Source organism: Ahaetulla prasina, chromosome 16 (genome assembly GCF_028640845.1).
Source record: "Ahaetulla prasina isolate Xishuangbanna chromosome 16, ASM2864084v1, whole genome shotgun sequence".
Lineage (NCBI taxonomy): Eukaryota > Metazoa > Chordata > Lepidosauria > Squamata > Colubridae > Ahaetulla > Ahaetulla prasina.
Window position 1 is genome coordinate 2,541,951 of NC_080554.1, and position 14,789 is coordinate 2,556,739.

General features: G+C 44.8%; 1 protein-coding gene across 3 annotated transcripts in view; it reads right to left on the reverse strand.

Moving 5' to 3' along the window:
• Positions 1-218: 218 nt before the first annotated feature.
• The window catches only part of ZBTB34 (zinc finger and BTB domain containing 34), a 30,273-nt gene continuing 15,702 nt past the window's right edge, over positions 219-14,789 (reverse strand). For 2 of the 3 annotated variants that reach the window (XM_058159674.1, XM_058159676.1), the window contains exon 2: positions 219-10,042. In XM_058159674.1, coding sequence (XP_058015657.1) covers positions 8,536-10,020 — 1,485 coding nt within the window. In that variant the 5' untranslated portion in view covers positions 10,021-10,042 and the 3' untranslated portion in view covers positions 219-8,535. Of the gene's footprint in view, positions 10,043-11,252; positions 11,315-14,789 lie in introns of those variants that run through there. The other variant, XM_058159675.1, reaches the window with a different exon arrangement.

Consider the following 14,789-nt stretch of genomic DNA (forward strand, 5'->3'; position numbering starts at 1 on the left):
CGCAAACTGAACTCTTAAGTTCCATGGACAATAGCTTCACCACACACCCAAGTTGTATTTATAGACCCACATGCTAACCCCAAACCAAGACACATCGCGGTTTAGATAAGAGATAGACGGACACCGTAATATGAGGTTGGGGAGATTTTAACCAAGCAGGGTGTGTGACGGACACCCAGCGACATGGCACCTCTTGAAAAAATAAACCCAAACTTGGAGACAGTGTGTGCGCTTCAGAAGCATTTTAATTTATAAACGGCAATTCCCATCGACTTTATTTATACCATAAAAAGGCAATTTACAAGCAAGGAAACAAACAAACGAAAAAAATCCATTAGAACAAAATTAAGCAGCACTGAAATATTCATATCACAAAATTGGGTGTGTGGGGGTGTGTGGAGAGAAAAGAACCAACCAACCAACCAACCAAAAAACAAAAACAAAAAAAAAACCATCTGAGTATAAGAGTAAAATATCATTTGAATAAATATTCTAAAATATCTCATGCTATAAAATAATCCTTAATGGCAAGTTTAGTTGCTTTAAGAGCATCCGTTTCATTTACTTCACGTTATCGATGAAGTGTGTGGAGTTTGTGAGGTTACCGGTTTAATATTGCAAAATATTGACACTGAGGTAAGTCATTCAAAGCGTTCAAATATTGATGAGGACATCAAAAGCTAGCGGCTCTTGATAGAAAGTTACTTAAAAATGCCATTGCCAACGCACCGGCGTCACGCAAATCTGTCGTTACTCGTCTTGAGCCAAAGACGTGTAAACAAGTGTTGTTGTTTTTTGCAAAGTTCAAAAGAGATCTCAGCTTTCCACATGGAGACCTGGTTAGAAGGCATGTTCTCGAACAGAGAAAGTCAGACTGCGGACATGGTCACAGCTAGTGGGGCGAATTGCAAAGGTAATCTGATAACTCATAGACTCCCCTCGTCTGGACTGCAAAAGATTTAGAGTTTGCTTCACGCAGCGAACGGAAGGGGAGAAAGGAGGTTGGAAAATACAGAGCCGTATTCTAGATCAGGGGTGTCAAACTCGGATCCGGCCCGCAGGGTGGTTAGATCTGGCCCAGGAAACAGTGAAGGATGGGCCTCCACTGCTTCTGCCAATGAAAACAGAACTCGGGAGGGCTACGCGCAATTGGCAGAGCGTTGCAGGAGGCTGTCGCGGCTGGAAACGGAGTTTGGGAGCCCGTTTTCGCTGCGGAGCGCTCGGGCCGCCACAGGCGCCCCTGACACGAGTGACGTCAAACTGCACCCTCCCGCCCCAAGGTCAAACCCAACCTTGATGCGGTCTTCAATGTACACCGAGAGCCTATGCACCAAAGGCAAATTCCTTGTGTGTCCAATCACACTTGGCCAATCAAAAAAATTCTATTCTATTCTATTCAACGAAATCGAGTTTGACGCCCTTTGTTCTAGATCACGGGGGGCGTCCAACCTTGGCAAATTGCCGGCCGGGGAACTTTCTGGGAACGGTTTTTAAAGTTGCCAAGATTGGTCACCTCTGTTCTAGACTGGCAACGGTTTGAGTCTGAAAAACTGGCAGACGGTCTTTCGTGTTTAAGGGGGAAAGCTGAAGTCTGACGATCTGTTCCAGAACTTGCCCTCAGAAAGGACAGGAAAAATGCAGAAAACAGCGTAAATTCGTTGGGTTTGGCACAATCTGAGAAAAGGACAAGTTTTAAAAAAAAATGTTCAAACAACGTCCGAGCTTCTTCCAGAACCGTTTCGAAATTCCAACAATATACCCAACGAAGACTACCGTAATCCCACATCTTTGAAACAACCAGATAGTACAGGTAATCCTTGACTTACAACCATTCGTTGGAAGTTACAATGGTACCAAAAAAAAAAAAAAAAAAAAGGTAACTGGCCCTCCCACTTACGGCCGTCGTAACATCTCCAGGGTCGTGGGATTAAAATCCAGGCGCTAGGCAACCAGCATGTATTTGTATGACGGCTGTACCGTCTCAGGATATGTGTGTGTGTGATGCTGGACTCGCTTAAGGACCGTGTGTTTCACTTAACCCACCGGGTCAAGAAAATTGGGAGCAGCTCACTGAACCGCCGTTTCCGCTCAGCGACAGAAATTCTGCCTCCGGTTGTGGTCCGTTAAGTCAAGGACTACCTGTACGGCCTATCTCCTCCAAGGGAACGTTCTCAAGAGGCTCTTGTGTAAAAACTTGCGTCATTCCACTTTTCGCATGAAGACGTTTTGAGTATCTGCCGAGCGATTTCATGACGTGACGATTACTGAACGTTCTGAATGACTTCACTGAACTCTGGGGTTCAGTTGCTGAGCCTTACTCCGCTCCTTACAGTTCATGAACTAATATAGATTCATATATATATCTATATATCTCTATATATTTATTTATATTTATATAAAGGATTTACACGATTCCCAAATACTTTAAAATATATAAAAATTTTAATAAATAACCCTGACCTGTCTTAAAAGCACCATTCCAGGGTAGAATTCCCCTTAGAAAATAGATTAGGTGTTGCATATTTGAGTCCCTTGTTGCAGTGGCTTCAATGTGAAACCCCCTTCCGATAACGACGACAAAAGAAGTCACAGTAAACTTAAACGTATATTTCAGATAAGAGATATCCGTCAAAAGATAAAAGCTCAAACACACCCTTGTTTCCTCCCACCCCCACCCCACGCCCAGCCCTTGATCTAAAAGGAAAAAAATAATAATTCTGCGTCCTTCCTACACAGTAGAGCTCAGAACAACGGCTTCAGACAACGCAATTCTATCTAAGAAGGAACGAAAAGTCTCCTTGATGTGTTCCATTTATCCTGCGAATTTGTAAGAGACTTGAGAAAAGGGGGGAAAAAAAATATCAGTTCAGGCTCAACAAGCCGAGATATAATCTTCGCCCTCTGCCCTGGATAACGTTCAGCCTTCTCCAACCTTACGTCGGACTTCAATTCCCCTGCTTCCCAGCCAGTGAAGTACAGGTTTGGTGGGGGACGATGGGAATTTTACGCCCAACAAATCTTGAGCACTTGGATAAATTACCCGGTAGGACTCCTTGTCTGAAATGGTTCGAGCAGGGGGTTGGACTAGAAGACCTCCAAGGTCCCTTCTAACTCTGTGATTCTGATTTCATCTGATTTTTTTTCCTTTCTTTTCCTCAGTCCCACTTCGGAATGGAGCAGGAGAGAGGTCCAGGATGAACCGTGGTTTAAAAGATGAGGTGGGCTCAACCTGCTCTCAGTTTTGGCCAGGACTTCCAAGTTAATTTCTACTGTGAAACATACGTGGGATATATATGAAAGGTTGAAGACTTGCAATTCCCTAAATCTCCTTTTCTTACGGCAAATTTCCTAAAACTATCCTTCCCGTCACTAAAAAGCATTCATCCTTGAATACAGAACCAATTGTGAGGTGTTCTGTTGCTTTAAAAAAAAAAAAAAAAAACCCACTTATTTACAAAGCTTTTCCCTCCCCCCACCTTAGTCTATTTACAAGCTCAATAGAAGTTATATGGAAGAGTTAACTGGTTAGAAAAAAAAAAATTCAGTCGCTATTTAAAACCACAAACATTAGCAAAAGTATAAAAATTCGTTTTCACAGTATGTAAATAGGTTAAAACATATAAACAAAGGACATTGTCACTGTTGTTTTTTTTTCACATTGTCTACACGGCTAAAAAGGTAGATTGAGAGACTCAATTATGAACCAAATTTCTAGGATTTCACATATCTAACCCAAAGTTTCATATATAGCTGTCTCCACTGACTTTCTTAATTCCTGCATTATTATAAATGAAATGAATTTGCCATTCTGGATTAACTTAACACTGTAAAGTCAGCGGTACAACTGGCTCACTGCATGCTTCAAAAGGGTAAGAAGGTGTACCCCGTTCCCCCTCCCATTGTAACGGAAACACGGTGCAAAAAGGCACAATTTAGGGGTTGCGGCTAGATTTGGAGGCCTGTTTGTTTGTTCACCTTGCAAGATAGGGGGAAACGGCAGAGCAAAATCTGAGGAAGACTTGCATAAGGGCTGCTTCACGCAACGAGTTTTGCTTTTTGTGCCAAGGCCAATCACAGGTATCTGGGAAGCTCAACGCACCGCTGATTTTGCTGCGGAGGCGTTTGCGCAGAATGGTCCACCCCTGCTAGCACTGATAAAGTTCGCTAGTTGGGCGGTGAAACGTTTGCAAGGAAACACCTAAGCTCAGAGAGCACTCTTCAACCCTGAGCTACAAATATTTTCCTCTGTCAGTAGAATCGTTCGTCTAACTTTTTCAGCAGCTGGAAATTCTAGGACTTGAAATCCTTAACCAAGGAGTAGAGCGGCTAAAATGGCAGCCACCACAGTTACCTGCTAGTAGAGAGTCAACCTGAATGCAGCCACATTGGCGCAGCTTCTGAAACATTTCTCAACGGTGATCGTTTCAAGGTGGCTGGACTTCAACTCCCAGAATTCCCGCTGGCTGGGGAATTCTGGGAGTTGAAGTCCAGGCATCTTAAAGTGGTTAAGAAACACTGGCATAAGGAATGGGGAAAGGGGGGGTACGGACAATGTTATGACAGGGGTGAGAAATTAATTAGTCGATATTATCAAAATGTCTAGGTATTTTTCATTTGGTCTTTGCTGGATGTTTGCCTCCAATACAAAAGCAGCAGAACTGGAACAGAAATTCGTTTTATACAAGTATGCCCTGCCACGCTTTTAAATCTTACTGAAGCCCTTGGAAAATATGTTGCTTTAACTTTACGCATGCCGGCTTCCTACAGTTGCCATCTCCGATGAAGCTCTCTGATTTATACAGTACTATATTATGGCTTGATCATCTTTTAACCCTAGCAGGCAGTTGAAAGAGGGGGGAAAAAAACCTATCAACAACACAAGCAAACATACGAAGGGCTTAAAAAACCTTTTAAAAGAAGGCTGTCATCGGATGGACGAACGCTTAGGCGGGTTAACACTAACTATGCCCCCACCCCTCCCGGTTACGAAATCTGCATAATTAAACAAAAAAAAAAACAAGGTAGCCTTTTGGATACGTCACTCTTTGGTAAACTCAAACCAGCTCAAGTTTACAGCTTAAAAATAAATAAACGAACAGCACTGTATACCTCGGAAGGAAGGACTGAGAGAGGGCTAAGATCGCAGAGCAGAAAATTAACCGTCCTCTTCCCTCACCCGTCCCTTAATCCCGACTACTGTGGAATAAAACCAACTGATTTAAAAGGCACCGCAGCAGAAAACCTTGGCAAAGCAATTAAAAAACCGGTTTCGTTCCTTGGATGGAAAGGTGGAAAGGTAGCTCACGCCTTAAGAAGCGTCAAGAGGATGCCTGAATGGACACCGATGCCCTCGCTGAAGCCTGGGATCTGACTTTGCCCTGTGGAAGTGTGAAAATTTGTCTTTGTTTTCTTCGGGGGGCCCATCTTGCCAATTCCACCTTGAGCAAAGGTAAAGGTAGAGGTTCCCCTGTCCAGTCGTGTCCGAGTTTAAGGTGCGGTGCTCGTCTCTGTTTTTTGGCCAAGGGAGCCAGCGCTGTCCGAAGACGTTTTCCGTGGCCATGTGGCCAGCGTGGCTGTACTCCATAGGCGCACAGAACGCTGTGACCTTCCCACCCAAGTGGTACCTATTTATCTACTCACATTGGCATGCTTTCGAACGGCTAGGTGGGCAGGAGTGTCCGGCCGCACGCGTACACTACAGGTCGGCCTCGACTTGACGGCAGCTCGCTGAGTGGCCGTTCGAAGTGACAACGGCGCTGAAAAAAAGCGACTTACAACCATCTCTCACAGATCACATCCCTGGGGAATGCCAGATTCAGAGGGCTACCTGTAATTTCCTGATGTCCAAAGGAGAGGAAGGGAGGGCAGAGGAAAGAGGAGGAGAAACACAATAAATATATGGATGTTTGTGGGTGGGTGGGCGGGCTCTTTGGATCCCAATTTTGTTTCTAGAGTGGGGGGGGAAGGTAATAAAAGGGCTGGATTGAGATGGTGACAGAAGTAAGTATCTCTAAGAGAGGTTGAAGAGGAAGAGGCTAACTATGTTAGTTTAACTCCGCTCAGGGAGTAGACATGATGTACTGCAGATTTTTGCTACACTGCTCTAACGACGCATTTCCCTCTCAAACACTGCAAAGATCTATTCTCTGCCTTCCTTAAAGCCTGCGCTTTCAGCGTTCAAAACCACAATAGATATTCACGTCTCTTTTGGGCAGGTCGCCTCAGCAAGATGGAGAACGGACCCTCATTTGAGAAAAGCCAGGCCTTTTAAAAAAATAAATAAAAAAAATTCACAGTTGTGAGAAAGCTTTTAAGGAATCACCCTGGAATTCAAAGCGAAGGCTCAGATTGAAATGCAACAGCGTGCGCTACGATAGAAAAACCCTTAAAATCGGCGAAGTGGTCATGCATCCTCCAGATTTGGCAGACAGGTACAGAGGCAGGACATCCGTCTGTCTCCCGCCCCCCCCCCCCCCCCGTTGAAGAAGCACATATTGGGATGATGGGAGAAACCATGGTTTCGTTTAACTAGGAAGAGCATGGCCGTGCCGCCACGGGGTTACAGGCACATAGAAAGAGAAAACTGAAGTTCTGAGTCCCAAAAGTGCTTTTTCCAAGAAGCAGCTGGGCTTTCTGAAAAACAAGGAAGTCCAGCTGCCTCTTGAAAAAGCAAATTTGGGACAACCTGGACGATTGAGAAGCTCCGTAGACACTGGAGTCCCAAGCACCCTTCAAACTAAGCACCACCAATCTTTCGTTCTGCTCAACCCAGTTAACTCTACGGTCTACACCTCCGTATCAGAAATTGAAACCGCCACTAATCAACCCAGCAAGGAGAGCAATGCGGGACGTTCCCGTAAAGGCGAAGACACCGATCGAAACGCCGCTCACTCCACCAAACGTCAAAAGTTAACACGCTTCTAAACAAAATCCGTCATTTTCTCCACTGGGGTAGAATCCTTGTTTAATACAGTCAAGTTTGCCAGCTTATTCTCTTTGAGGTCTTTTTTTTCAGGGAAAGCGAAATCTAAGCGGAAAGGTAAAAAAAAAAGGTTTTACTACCGGTTTTAAGTTTCACATTTTTCTATGCTGTAGTTAAGGGGAAGAAAAAGTTAGCACCACTTTTGAAAGTTTATCAAACATCTGAAAAGCAGAGAAAACAGGATATTTGTTATTGGCTGTCTGTGAAAAATACTGATTTAGCCACTGTTATGGAGAAGCTAAAAGAAGCCTCTCTAATACAATAGGATATATTGCTCATCGTTTCCCATATAATATCATTACAAAAAAAGTTTTTTTAAAAAAAATCAACTGTTTCATTTGAAAACATTTACGTATGAAGTTAAAGTGTACCCGAAGAGGTCCATTACAAATACTGCACTGAAATATTGTAGATTCAAATACAACATCTTTTTTTAATCCACAGTTAAAGCTGACCGTTAACTATCCAGAGCGATTAATGTAAAAACGTGATTTAACCTGGTCTGCCTTTTTACAGTACGAAATGAAGGTAGATTCTGAGGAGAGTAAAAAATAGTTAAAACCACAATCCTGTATTCTGTCTTGGCTAATATAATAATACATTTTTGTTCCTATAAAAAAAGGAGGGAGGTCAGCACCGAAGTTGTCCAGTTTGGATTTTGGACAAGAAAAAGCCCCAAATTAATACATTGATGGCATTTGGTTTTTATACGCTGTGGAGCAAAGTTATAGTAAAAAAAAGTTATGCTTTGCTTGCTTCTGGACTATCCTATTTGCACAAAGGGAAAAACCAACCAAGAACAATGTTTCTTGAACAAAATCCAGTCTGGGGAACTTATAAGTTTGAAAGCCTTATCGTCAACAGGGTTCTTTTTAAAATTTATTTAAGATTATTCTACATTCACCCCTCACCAACCAGAAGAGAAAAAAAACAACCCCGAACCTTTTATAAGTGTTTATATATATATATATATGTATATTGTATATATATTATATAAAATTCAAAGCTATCGAAATAGTTATTCCACAAAGAAAACAAACAGACATCCAAGGACATCTCGTCTGCTCGTCGGCTCCCCACAACGCAACGTGAGGCGCTGGTTGGCGAGCCAGCCAGCACTATCCCTGTTGCCATCACATCTTTAGCTAACCAAGCTCGCCCCACCATCGGCGAGCACGTCATTCCCCTAGATCAGGGGTCTCCAATCTTGGCAACTTTAAGACTGGTGGACTTCAACTCCCAGAATTGAAGACTTCAACTCCCAGAATTCTGGGAGTTGAAGTCCACACGTCTTAAAAGTTGCCAAGGTTGGAGACCCCTGCCCTAGATGGTATTTTGCGAGTAAAGCTCACCCTGCTTCTTTGCAAACAAAACAAGCAGGCTTTGGCTCCGGAACCACGCCCACAAGAACGGCTAAAATTTAGGAGGACGGGGAGGGGTGGAAAAAATTGCAATTATAACTCTGGTGAAACCGATCGAAGAAACGAAAGGGGAAAAAAAAACGTGTGCTTTGCTCGAATTGCGTGGAGAGAGAAAAACAGCCTCGGGTGTTTTTAATCGGGGGTGTGCACATCCATGGTATAATCCAGAGTCTCGGGCGCGGAAGGATCGTCGTCTCTCTGTTCCATATAGACTTCTGTTCTTTCGGGCGATTCCACCCGGCTTCGAATTTCAGCCACGCCGGGATGATTTTTCCGCAAGTGCTGGTTCAAGGTCCCTTGGAAAGGGAAGCACTTCCCGCAGACTTCGCAGCGGAAAGGCTTGTCGTCGGTGTGGCCGCGGATGTGGTACTCGAGCTGATCCTTGCGGGTGTATTTCTTCCCGCAGTACTTGCAGACGAAGGGCGTGATGCCCATGTGTAGCCTCATGTGCCGGTCGAGGCTGCCCTTTTGGTTGAAGGACTTCCCGCAGTAGATGCAGATCAGCCGTTCGCTGTAGGCGTACCAGTGGCCTCTGGAATTCCTTTCCCGCGGGCCGCTCTCGTAGCCCGGCTGATGGGCGGAAGGCTCGCCGTCGGTTCCCGACACCAGGCTGGAAACGTCGCTGTGCAAGTGGCTGGTGGAGACCCGCTTTTGACGCCCACGGCCTCGGTAGGAGCCGAGCATAGACCTCGAATTGCCGGAACTCCTCAGGCTGCCGAAGGATTCGGAGACGTTAGCAGACTGCGAGGCTCCCTGGGAATACGAGAAAGCATTTTGCAAGACGGAGCCGTAGGACCCGACGTTAACGGCCACCACTTGTTCTCCGTCCACCATTTCCGTGTGGTATCCATCGTCGCCAAGCGAAGAGCTATCCGAGCAGCTGGGCCGGTCGGATTTTTCCATTTTGACTTTCACCTCGGCAGCCTGGCTCTCTCTAATGATCAGCTCCGCTTGCTCGTGGTCTCCTTCGACTTGAATCTCGTATTCCGAAACGCTACCGCTGCTACCCCGGTCCGAGTGGCCTTCTTCTTGCAGGCGGCCGCGGAGAGCGTTGGCCGGCGTCGTTTCCATTCGGAGGTCGTTCCCTGAAGCTGGCGGGCGGCCCTGAGCGCAGTAAGGGGGAGGGGATATCTCGATGGGGTTGGCAAAATAGCCGCTTTCCTTCATGCCGTTGTGGTTCTCCAGGGGATCTTCGCCGCCGATCGTCACCGAGTCGACTTCCCCGACGCTGATTTTCGAATGGATGCTTTCCAGGATCTGAGTGCACTTGTCAATGACGCACTGCATCTGGAGAAAGCTGGCTGCGGTGAGGAAGCTGACCACGTCCTTCAGCTGCAGAGACATCCTTCCAGTGTAGCAAAAAGAAAGCAACTGCTCGAAGACGCTGGGGTTTTTAATGACGGAGATTGACAAGCCACTCATGGTGTTCAACGCCGAATGGTCGCGGAAGTAGGGAGAGCTGGCGGCTAAGACAGCTTTGTGAGCTCTGAACGGCTGGCCCTGGATGTGCACGACGATGTCGCAAAGCTTGCCCTGCAGGCGGAGTTCGTTCAGCTGGCTCAGGACGCTGCTGCTGTACTCGGGAACGTCGAACTGGATGAAGCTGCTGCTGTCCATGTCTCCTGGCCCAAGGTGTAACCTGCAGAAAGGACACAAAAGGAGCGTTCACGAAATCAGAATTCAAAATCCACGGCAGCCGTCTGGGGCCAGGGATGCGATTTTTAACTTGGCACCGCATATGATCTGCAAGTTGATGAGAATAAAAATACAAGAGGTGGCAAGTTTTGCCCGAGATTCAAAAGAGCAAATTACGTTCATGAGACATGGCACATTTGGAGCTGTGCGAAGTAGGAGGGAATTAATTCCCCTAACACGGAGTTGATAGGGGGAGGGGGCTGCCATTTGATACCGCAATCTCTTAGAACATCGGCATGAATTAGCACATTGAGTCCCTTCTTCAAATACCGGGAATTAATAAACCCATTAGAAGTTGCGTACTAAGAATGCAAAAAACAGAAGAACTAATTTATTTGTTACATGTATTTGCTGACTATCTCGCGGCGGGGCTACTCTAGGTGGCTTACAACAGTAAAAATGAAGAAATGAAAAGACTATAAACAGAAGATACTACAACCTTACAATCAGGCTGGAGTCGGGGCTGAGCGTTTACTTGCTGGATGCCCTTCCTGATGCCTACGTAGAGTTCGCAGCAGATATTTTCTCATTGATAGAGAAACATCTGTCGCTACTAGAATTGAACCCTCGAGCTCTCGAGTGTGAGGTGAGCTTCTTTACTTGTAGGCCACTCCGCCGCTCAAAAAAGAAGACAACAGAACAATAAACAATGAGAAATAACCAAAAATGAAATGATGGCCAAAAAAGAAAGATGGACAGATAGAGAGCAGAGAACAAGGAGGGGGTGGAACCTGCCATCAATCCAGCAGCCGCTTCCAGCATGGACTGGAAGTACATTGTCTGAAAGGAGCTGACCCCAAGTACTGCTGATGTACACTAACAGGTCATGCAACATTAAGAGGCAAAGAATATTGCAATTTCCTTCCTTCTCCTGACTCCAAAACAGAATTTCTCAACAATTTGAACCATCTTAGTAGACAGAAGAACAACTGATGTCAAAAATTTTGCTGCAGTTTTTTCCCAAACCCTTCCAGAAGACTAACAAAGGTGCTTCCTTTCACACAAAAGTCATCCCTTTGGGGGGAAAAAAATGTAGCAGAGATAAATCAGAGAAAAATAGGCAAAAATAGGCAAAAATAGGCAAAAAATAGCCAGAGCCACTGGAATTACAACTTGGCTCACACCCCGCTGATAATCAGCGATCGCAAACTTACTAATTGGGATGGAATTTAATTTCTTCTCTCGCCTTCCAATGTGAGTGCAGCCTCGTCTATCCGAATTGTGAGATTTTAAAAAAGAAAGAAAGAAAAGATGATCTCATTTTTATCCGGGCCACCTCACTTTTTAAAGAAGCATATATTAGCAGCCCCTCCAAGCTCTCTTTCGCTGTAATTCCCCGGAATCTTAATCAGCAATAACTTTGAACACTGGAAATTGTATTCAATAGATCTAAAGAAGCAGGCTCACAACAGCGCATTTTGGTTTTGCAGAGCCCATATGAGCCAATCAATGTCCACAGCAGATAAAGCAACCTTGAACGTTATGTACCTTGCTTTTATTTAAACTTCCACATATTTTACAAGTCTGTAAATACCATTTCTGAAGAGAGATCTATAAAACAGAGAATGTATTCCGTGTACACACGACAGTATAGGCAGAACGCCATAAGCTGAACCTTAAAATGGTATTTTATTCTTATTTTATACTTATGGCTGTATGACTGTAACTTTGTTGCTGGCAATCCTTATGATTTATATTGATATATTGACCATCATTTGTGTTGTAAATGTTGTACCTTGATGAACGTATCTTTTCTTTTATGTACACTGAGAGCATATGCACCATGACAAATTCCTTGTGTGTCCAATCACACTTGGCCAATAAAAAATTCTATTCTATTCTATTCTATTCTATTCTATTCTATTCTATTCTATTCTATTCTATTCTATTCTATTCTATTCTATTCTATTCTATGATTCTTAATGAAGGTATCTTGTCTTTTATGTACACTGAGAGCATTTGCACCAAGACAAATTCCTTGTGTGTCCAATCACACTTGACCAATAAAAAATTCTATTCTATTCTATTCTATTCTATTCTATTCTATTCTATTCTATTCTATTTGTGAGCCATCGCTGTAAGAAAGAATCGCCTTCCTATGACCAAGGAGAAGGATGGTTGATTATCTGGAGCTAGTCCTCTTGAGCTATTTATATGTACAGGTTAGGTGCAGAGAGGCCAGTTAGTGACTTTATTTTTGCACTTGCAAAATTACCAAGACGTGAAAAGGAGACTTGCACTATTAAACCACATTGTTTATCCATCGTTACATCCATGATCTGTGTTGATGCTTTTTATATAAGAAAATATTCAGTGTACTTTTTCAGTTCAATAATATTGATACACTGAAGAAAATTAAATCTTTCTTACATAAATACATCAACAAAGAACGGCCGTTCGACGTTAACAACAGCACTGAAAAAAAGGGGACATGACTGTTTTCCACACTTACGACCACTGCAGCATCCCCGTGATCAAAATTCAGACGCTTGGCAAATGACTCATATTTATGATGGTCGCAGGGCCCGGGGTCATGTAATTTCCCCCCTTTTGTTATCTTCTGAGCAGCAATCTAGCTAGATTCACTTAACAACCGCATCAACCAAGAACTGCAGTGATTCACTTAACAAACGTGGCGAGAAAAGTCGCAAAATGGGGCAAGCTCACTTAACACATGTCTCACTTAGTCACATACATTTTGGGCTCAATTGTGGCGGTACGTTGAGGGATACTTGCACAGTTTTCTTTATGTACCTTATCACCACCTCAGTTTCTCCACTGCTGTCTGTAAATGAGTGCTTGGACTTCACTTCCACACCAAAGAAGTAATTAATTAGTCCAGACTAACTGATAGCGTCAGATAAAACTTAGTGGTGAAATCCACGAGTAACTACTCCTGGGATGTGAGAGCATAACAAGGCGTTGAAGTTAGAAAGGTGTATCAAAAGTTCCCACGTCAGATGTTTACATCTATAAATGTTGAGACTCTTCCCCCTTTAAGGTGCCTTTGGCTTCTTAAAACCTTCAGTGCCGTTAACAGTCCCTTCTTACAACCAGCTCTGCCCCACTCTGTCGCTTCTTCTCCCCCCCCCCCCACCCGATGTAAAACTCAAACCTGTGGGAGGTTTATAAACAAAATTCTACCTATCGTCCATTGCTGCATTCTTCTCTTTATTCCCCATCGCTTCCGCCTTCGGCTTATAGAGCCTCACCTAATAGTACCCGGTCTTTTTTTTAGCAGCGAGTTCCAAACTGTCGCCAAGGTAACAATTTCCAGACCCTTCCAACTAGACAGAAGGGAAAGGAGACCCTAGAGTACAGAAAGGTTTCGCTAAACAAATACCCCGTGCTTCGTTAGCTGCCCATCTCAACAAGAGACTCCAGAATGGTGAATGATATCAAATAATAATAATAAAAAAAAACAATTGGAGGGTAGAAAGCCCAGCAGTGCTCAAGAAAACCCTCTTCGACCATGGGCACTTGCCAGGTGAGCTGGCATCCATATACCTGCCTTCCTAACCAGGGTTGGTTATAGGTATATCCATCACACAGGATCATTTCTATGGAGTAAACCGGAGGCAGCATTTTAATTGATTTATATGCCACCCACCTCACTGCCAAGCGATTCTTGAGTGTTAGGGACATTCACCACCTTGCATTTTTATACATATATATGTAAAATAATGGGTCGCAGCGTTAGCCTGGTTCCCAACAGACTAGAACTCACAATCTCTTGGCTTCTAGCCGGGTGCCTTCCCCACTAACCCCTAGCTGGCTCTGGGTGGAAGAGGAGGTTCTACAATAGATCACTTGGGGACCCAGGCAAGAGGGCAGGGCTGCAAACTTATGAATGCCACCAGACTAGAAAACGGGTGATCGTGAGTTCTAGTCCCACCTTAAGCATGAAAGACGGCTGGGTGGCTTTGGGCCAATCACCAGGCGATGTTGAGTTCTAGTCCCACCTTAAGCATGAAAGCCGGTTGGATGACTTTGAGCCAGTCGCTAGGCGATGATGAGTTCTAGTCCCACCTTAAGCATGAAAGACAGCTGGATGACTTTGGGCCAATCACCAGGCGATGATGAGTTCTAGTCCTACCTTAGGCATGAAAGGCCATCTCCGTGACTGGGCCAATCGCCAAGAGACAGGGAGTTGTATTCCTGCCTGAGGCATGAAAGACAGCTGCATGACTTTGAGCCAATCACCAGGCGACGGTGAGTTCTAGTCCCACCTTAGGCATGAAAGCCGATTGGTGACTTTGGGCCAGTCGCTAGGTGATGGTGAGTTCCAGTCCTACCTTAAGCATGAAAGGCCATCTCCGTGACTGGGCCAATCACCAGGAGACGGTGAGTTCTAGTCCCGCCTTAGGCATGAAAGCCATCTGGGTGACTTTCGGCCAATCGCCAGGCAACAGTGAGTTCTAATCCCGCCTTAGGCATGAAAGCCATCTGGGTGACTTTGGGCCAATCGCCAGGCGACGGTGAGTTCTAGTCCCACCTTGGGCATGAAAGACAGCTGGGTGACTTTCGGCCAATCGCCAGGTGACGGTGAGTTCTAGTCCCACCTTGGGCATGAAAGACAGCTGGGTGACTTTCGGCCAATCACAAGGAAACGGTGAGTTCTAGTCCCACCTTGGGCATGAAAGCCATCTGGGTGACTTTGGGCCAATCGCCAGGCGACGGTGAGTTCTAGT